The 7,471-nt window shown below is 44.9% G+C and overlaps 1 protein-coding gene across 3 annotated transcripts in view; it reads left to right on the top strand.

The window, feature by feature from the left end:
* Positions 1-2,335: 2,335 nt before the first annotated feature.
* The window catches only part of LOC141258066 (uncharacterized), a 454,151-nt gene continuing 449,015 nt past the window's right edge, over positions 2,336-7,471 (top strand). For all 3 annotated transcript variants that reach the window (XM_073673075.1, XM_073673074.1, XM_073673073.1), the window contains exon 1: positions 2,336-2,632. In XM_073673075.1, coding sequence (XP_073529176.1) covers positions 2,521-2,632 — 112 coding nt within the window. In that variant the 5' untranslated portion in view covers positions 2,336-2,520. The remainder of the gene's footprint in view (positions 2,633-7,471) is intronic.

Here is a 7,471-nt window from a genome sequence, read left to right as displayed (position 1 = left end):
GAGGTCCTGGCCTGCCCTGCCGCCAGCGTTTTATCAGAGTGGGTTTTTAGTGCCGCTGGTGGAATTATAACTGATAAGCGCATCCGCCTGTCAACTGAAAATGCTGACAGGCTGACTCTTATAAAAATGAACAAGGGCTGGATTGGGCCAGCCATCTCAACATCACCGAATGATAGCAGCGTAACATAAACTCAAATCCAGTGTCTTTCTTTGGGAGGTGTATTCCCATGCACCTCTTCACACCCACACATGGGCATGCGCTTCCTGATTTTTGTCTATTTGCTCTTGTCCTCCTCCTTCTCCTCATCCTCCACCACCATATCACCAGGGTGACCGTGGTCCGTGATGCAACACCCACATAATTTTTTAAAGGGTGTTTATGATGCCTGTAAAAAAAGTTTTTTATACAGTATGTTCATGTATACCCCCCAGGGGTAAATGTTTGTCAACCCATGCATGGGCATTACAAGTATAGGAGACCCGCTCCTTTCTAATGGGAACATTTTTTTATGAGGCCCTCCTCCACCTCTATTCCAAGGGGCATTGGAGCGCCTTCCAATTTTTGGCAGCCCTTGCATTCACTGCATAGGCAAACACAATGGGAGACCCACTTCCTAATAATGGGAACATTGTTTTAAGGAGGCCCTCTGACCTCCACATCTCTTCCAAGGGGCATTGGAGTGCCTCCAAATTTTTGACAACCCTTGTATTCACTGCATAGGCAAACACAATGGGAGACCCACTTCCTAGTAATGGGAACATTGTTTTCAGGAGGCCCTCTGACCTCCACGTCTCTTCCAAGGGGCATTGGATTGCCTCCAAATTTTTGGCAACCCTTGCATTCACTGCATAGGCAAGCACAATGGGAGACCTACTTCCTAATAATGGGGACATTGTTTTCAGGAGGCCCTCCTCTAAGTCTCTTCAGAGGGGTATCGGGGTGCATCCAAATTTTCAAAGTGGTATTGGGGTGCGTACATATTTTGGGCAGCCCTGCCACTCACTGCATACGCAATAACAGTATAGGATACCCACTCTTTAGTAATGGGAACAATAAAACATAGCCGGCTGATGGCTCTCTAAGAATAGTGAGGGCGGATTGCTGACCCTTTAAGAATAGTAAAGGTCGCCTGATGGCCCTACAAAAATAGGCTTTGTGACTTTCAGAGTCCCTCCTTCATAAATGAAACATGATGTGTCTGATGATATCTCATACACCACATGGCCAGATAAGGTTGTAAAACGTTAAAATTACATTACTTCGTGAATGCATTTGTCACGGTTGAAAGCAATGCAAAAGTGAAAAAACACATTAAAAACGTTACGTGTGAACATAGCCCAAGGTGTGGAGGAGAATTTTTGTTTTTGGTTATTTATTTTGCTTTATATACAAGTCATTACCCTGGAAAGGATGCTCCTTAACATATTTCCCAGGAAAATCCATTTTGGCTTCTTTTTTATATGTTTTATTGTGAGTCCGTAAAAGTAGCGTAATACCTCTGACAACGTTGTTGACAGAAGTGACCTGGGAGTCAGAAATGCTTCCAGGGCTCTTCCCCATGCTGTCCCCTTGTCATTTGAGCCCATTGATTAGGGCTATTTTTAGGCCCTCTGCAGACATCCGGGGGAGCCGTCTGAAAAATGCTTGAGTTTCCCATAGACTTACATTGGGCTCGTTGCTCGGGTCAAGCACCCGAGTATTCCAATTTTCTCGACCCGAGCAATGAGTACCCAAGCATTTTAGGCTCGCTCAACACTAGTGATAAGTCTGACAGAGAACCACGGTTTTAAATAGCAGGCCTGTAATTTACTAATATTATTCTTCATAGAGACCTTGCGTGAATAGCTTGACCGACACACCATTTATTGACAACTTTCTTTGGCAGATTTCTGCTATTGCACAGTGTTCAATCAGTGGAGGGGGCCGGGTTATACAGAGCTAATCAATATGGAGGACTACATGGCAGCAGGTTTACTAGTCAGTGATTATCTTCTGCTGATAGAATTGTCATATTATAAAAACTACAGCAAGCAGCCCAGTAAGTCACACATAGCTAGAATTGGGGTCGCTTTCATTTTACTGCTCTCAGATTAAGTGGCAAAACCTAGTGACATTGTTATTGTTTCATTGTTTGTTTTTTTAAATATCAGATTTTGCAAATAAACCTAATTAGTAATTGAGGTTAAATATTTTTTATTGCAACTGTACATTATATTGTGTATTACAAGATGAAATCAGGCAAATCATTCAATGCTGAGAGCGTTAATCTTACACATGTTTAGATTACCGTATTACAGTAGGTGCCGTCGTCAAACTCCACTGAACATCAGATGTAACTTAGTAACGTAACGTACACTAAACATGCTGGACATAACTAATGACAATGCAAACAGCAATGAGAAATGTTTTACACCAGAACATGACAGACAGGACTAACCAGAAGTCTCCTGACACAAGAAATCTTCAAAGTACTGTGAAGAGCTGAAAAAACCTAAATACGGGAGTAAGAAACAGTAATAATGGAAAAGATCGCGGCAGGTGATGAAGAATTACACAGTGCTTGTCTCAGTGGACAGACACCATTGCAAAAGGGAAGTAAAAATACTTATTCAAGTTCTACCCACATCAATGGTAAGTGCAGTACTCATATACTTCACTAGTGGCTGTACTTCTGTACTTCCTAGACACACTGCTGTACTAGTGTCCTGGCACAGTAATAGTGGGACAGTGTGCAGGGCCATTGCAGAACTGCAGACACTATAAAAAGTCAATTCTATCTTTTGTGTATTATTAATACATTTTCATGTTTGATTTTATAAACATTTCTATCCAGGGTTGGCAGTCTGATGGAAGGACTTAAGGCAGTTATATTTTACCTTCATGGAATAGTTCTTTTTGGGTTTCTCTACTTTTGTTTCACCAATATCATGAGATTTTTTTATTGAATGTAAAAATTGTTCAAAAGCTGGTAATTGAGTTACATGAATGTTCACTGAAAGAAGCAAAATATTGAAAATGATGATACATCAAAAACAAAGGATATTAGAAAGTTCTTAGAACATTGTTGGCTTTTCATAAACCCCCTTGCGCATATGGGCACAACCATACTTCCTGTGCTAGGGTGACCATGTGTTAAGGGGGCTCAGCAGCTGAGCTCCATCAACACCTGGCTGATTTTTTTGTATTGCATGTTCTTTCTCCTTTCTTGGACCAGCACTCCTCCCATCTGGCACAGGCGATTTTAGTTAGCAGGAGACTGCAAAGATGGTCCAGCCTCTTTTGCTATCACTTGAGAGCTTGATGAAGGTGAGTTGAAATGCACCTTTCATGTGGTGTTGGTGCAGTGTGTCGGCCATTGTTGCTGTGGTTTTGTGCTTGTGGGGCAGCGCGGCCTGGAGTCATGAGGACTCAGTCTTGCAGCATGGGTGCTGTGAGGCACCGGGCCGCCCGCCCTGCTGGCGCATTGTCGCTATGGCGGTGGTTAGCGCATGGCTCCGCTCCATTTAGGCAGGAAACGTTAGGACCCACTACAAGGTTTGCCGTGGCGTGGCAGTGGGCTTCATACAGTCTGATCATAATGTTAAACGAAGAACCTTATGTTCAGTTATATATATTTTTGGAGAGAGGCATTAGATCAAATATATGATTTTTTGGAGGTGCGGTCCATGCTCTTTTTTTTTTTTTGTACAGCACCTGGCTGATGCTGACTATATTACACAGTCAACATCTGTCACCAACAGCTGGGACCAGAGCGGAGTTTCAGTCTAAGCTGTTAACCATTTGTATGCTGCTTTCAATGGATGCTGCTTTCAATCTCTGAATGGGGCATTTAAATTATGTCACTGCCGGTACTTGTGTGTACTTTCTCCCATCAGCCTCTCAGTGACTTAATTAATTTCTGGGCACCAATGGGTTACCATGGAAACCAGGTGCCTGTTGAAAGCCCCCGTTGCTGCCATCTTGTTACTTCTCTGAAGCTGATGTGCTGAACTTCAAGAGAGACCGTGATTTATACTATACAATGCACTACTGTAATACTGTGGTATTGCATTATATAGTATAAGCAATTGGATGAATGCAGCTTTAAAAATAATGTTTAACAATGTAAAAAAAGGATAAATTCAAATCCCCCACCTTTTCCCTAATTAAAAAATAAAAAAAATATTTATCTGGAATTGCCACATCTGTAAAAGTCTGATGTATCAAAATATAAAATTAATTAACCCAATCGGTAAATGCTGTAAAGAGAACAAACTCTAAACACCAGATATGCAATTTTTCAGTTTGGTAAGACCTCAGAGCATAAAAAGGGATTTTAAATTAGCAGAAATAACTTTCCAACAAATATTATTTATTATCTATGCTTTGCTTATATAGTGCCATCATATTCCATAACACTTTACATACATTATCATCGCTGTCCCCATTGGGGCACACAATCTAAATTTCCTATCCCTATGTCTTTGGAGTGTGGGAGGAAACCAGATTACCAGGAGGAATCCCATGCAAACAAAGGGAGAACATACAAACTCCTTGTAGATTTAGTTTTTGGTGGGATTTGAACCCTGGACACTAATACTGCAATGCAACAGTGCTAACCACCGAGCCACCATGTTCTCCGATTTTTGTATGAACAGGTGTGGAGACACGAGGGTCAGTGGGTGCTCTCGTCCGCTGGCCCAGCTGTCTTTAGAAAGACCGCATGGACCAGGGCTCATCCCGTTGAATGCCCGCACTCCTTCCCCATGGACATAATACTACTCAGACAACACAGGATGAGGGTAAAACAATGTGGCAATACTTTATTGAAACACCAACAAACAATAACATATAGAACAGTCCTAGCAAGTACATAAGATGGTGCAAATTACAGAGGCTCACCCTTCCGCTGGCTCATCGAGATTAGAGCAGCTGCGACTTTGGGGATTCCAGGGCCGACTAACACCACCAGTGGCACTCTGCTTTTGGCGGGCACCTACAGAGAGGAGATAGTGACAAGCTTAGGAAGCTGACAGTCCATTGAGATACCTGGCCAGGTGACCTGATTGTCCCAACCTGGCTTCTCCAAACATCGGTGTCTGGGGCCCACAGTAGGCCCACCCTACAGCTATATGAAAATACTTGTTAGCCGTTATCCCTGTTCTAGTGGAGCATTGACTGTAAAGCACAGGCAGCTCCTGCACATCTACTGTGCACACACCATTTTCTTATTTTCTTTGGTTAAAACACACTGATTCATGGGCTCCACAGTGTGACATGCAGAAGTAGTGTTGTTGCAGAGTGTGACATGCAGAAGTAGTGCTGTTGCTTTAAAAGCATTCAGCAACTATTAGAAGTAACACAAGCACATGAGACAGGAAGTGTTGTGCTCCAGAAGCATCCAGCAACTAGAGGGGTTAACACAGTCACAGGAGAAGGGGAGTGTTTTAGCAGAGCCCCAGGGGGATTGTGGTGAAGTTGTTTACTGTTCTGGCCGGAGCCGAAGAGAAAGGTGGCTTATGATCTGTATCTCACAGAAGGCAAGGGAACAGAATTCAGGTCAGGAGGGAAGCTAATCAAAGTTCAGTTAGACTCCTTGAGCTAACAATGTGGAGTATTATTGGCCAGGAAGATAAGGACTGGAAGGAAGCCTTTCATAGAGATCATCTCCCTCATCACACCCTTCCCCCCTCCATCTCCATGCAGGATAAAGAATGCTCTGTACTATTGAGTCCTTGTGAAGGAAAAGCATGTGGTTGTGTATGTGACTCGCCCCCTGGGCCGTGGGGCACTCGAAGCCGGGCAACAGGAGACGATGGGGGTAGTGGTGGCAACCCGGATCCGTGGCTCAGGGTGGTCAGACCAATGGTAGTCTGCTATGTGCTGTGCATGTTGTCTGACTACGCCACCCGTGGATTGCGGTTATTATGAACCGCCGCTGCAAGGTAATCCCCTGAGGCTGATGGTGTACGCAGCTGAGGTTGATTAACTCCCCACGGGAAGAGTGTAGCCCCAGGGTTGTGCCATGGATGATGGGGGTGATGGTGCAGGGAGTCCCAGTACCGGTAGTGCTGGAGGAGCGAGAAAGTACACAGACAACGTACTGCAATCCAATGTCTTTTACTCACAGTTCATGTGCTCCGGGTCACTTCTGTACAGGTAGTGACCGCCCGAGCCGTGCTGCGTCCACCAGGTGTGGGGCTCGGTCAACTCCCAGGCAGTTCAGAAGTATGGCTCAGGACCCCCTTTTGTCCTTTCTCTGGCCTGCCTCACCAGTGACCCACTTTTGTCCAACTGCCGCGGATCTGCGCGGGTAAACGTGGGCCCCGTTCCCCGCTGTCCTATATGGTGCCTTCCTAGCAGGTTTGATGAGGTGTCGCACCAATAAATGATCACGACCTCCGGTCTTTGGCTGAGGGTAGTTTCTCCTCCACCAACTTGGGATCCGGTACCCTTAATCTGCCTGACCCTTCACCCGGTATTCTCATGGGTTCTTAGGGTCCCTTCCACCTTCTTGTTCCTGAACCCTTCTGTTTCTCTATCTCTCCTCCTCCTTTTCTGTTCCTTCTTCTCCTGTTCCTTCTTCTCCTGTTCCTTCTTCTCCTCCCTCCTCGGCCTCTTCTCTAGGCCCACCTCTGAGCGGAGCTCCTACAGAGCCTCCAATCCCAATCCTCTCCTCTCACTGACTGTACTGAACTCGACTCAACCCAGATCTACTGTAAGATGGTGCCCACCTTTTATACTTCCCTCTAGAACATGAGCCCAGGTGACCAGCAACCAATGGTCTCCTATCTACGCTCAGGAACCGTCCCCTCCTGCTCCTACATCACTAGGTTTTCCTCCCCCCTTCCCACTCCAGCCAGGGACATGGTCTGTCGTGCCTGCATTCGTGTCTAATGGGAGCACCGTTGAACTGTCCCTCAGAAATGGGGTGTGTGTGCTGTATGCAGCTACCTGAGCCCTGGTCCATACTCCATCCTTACCTGGGAGTGGAATACCACACCTCTGGCAGAGGTGCAATACCCCTGTAGCGGCCGAACCCTCGGGGTGCTACATTCCCCCCCGGTAAACCACAGCATGTCCTCGGGCTGGAAAAGCGCAAAAAAAAAACAATTAAGTACAGGATATGCAAAACTTTTTAAAACTTTTCACATTTGAAAACGGATGGCACAGTTCAATTCCCTTTATGGGAAAAAACATTTTTCTCACTTTTAACACACTTCACTTTTCTTTTGTCAAAACATTATAGAAAACTTTCACATTACTATTTAGCAGCATATAAAACTTATTCATATAAAACATTTTTAAGCAAAACACATTCTTGGATCCTGGCCGCGGTGCAACTTGCGACCAGGTGTTCATTCTTCTTTTAAGCGCCAAAACTGCAGCAAACTTTTAGATGTGAGGGACTCTCTGTCCCGAGGTAGACGTTGCAGTCTTGTTATAAAACCAGTAGGGGGCGCTTTAGGAAGCGCAACTATTTACAGGGAC

This window comes from Phyllobates terribilis, unplaced genomic scaffold, assembly GCF_046119375.1.
Source record: "Phyllobates terribilis strain yellow unplaced genomic scaffold, ASM4611937v1 Scaffold_3__8_contigs__length_932513732, whole genome shotgun sequence".
In the NCBI taxonomy this organism is placed as follows: domain Eukaryota; kingdom Metazoa; phylum Chordata; class Amphibia; order Anura; family Dendrobatidae; genus Phyllobates; species Phyllobates terribilis.
The sequence above is the reverse complement of the archived record's forward strand: the minus strand, read 5'-3'. Positions and strand labels throughout refer to the sequence as shown.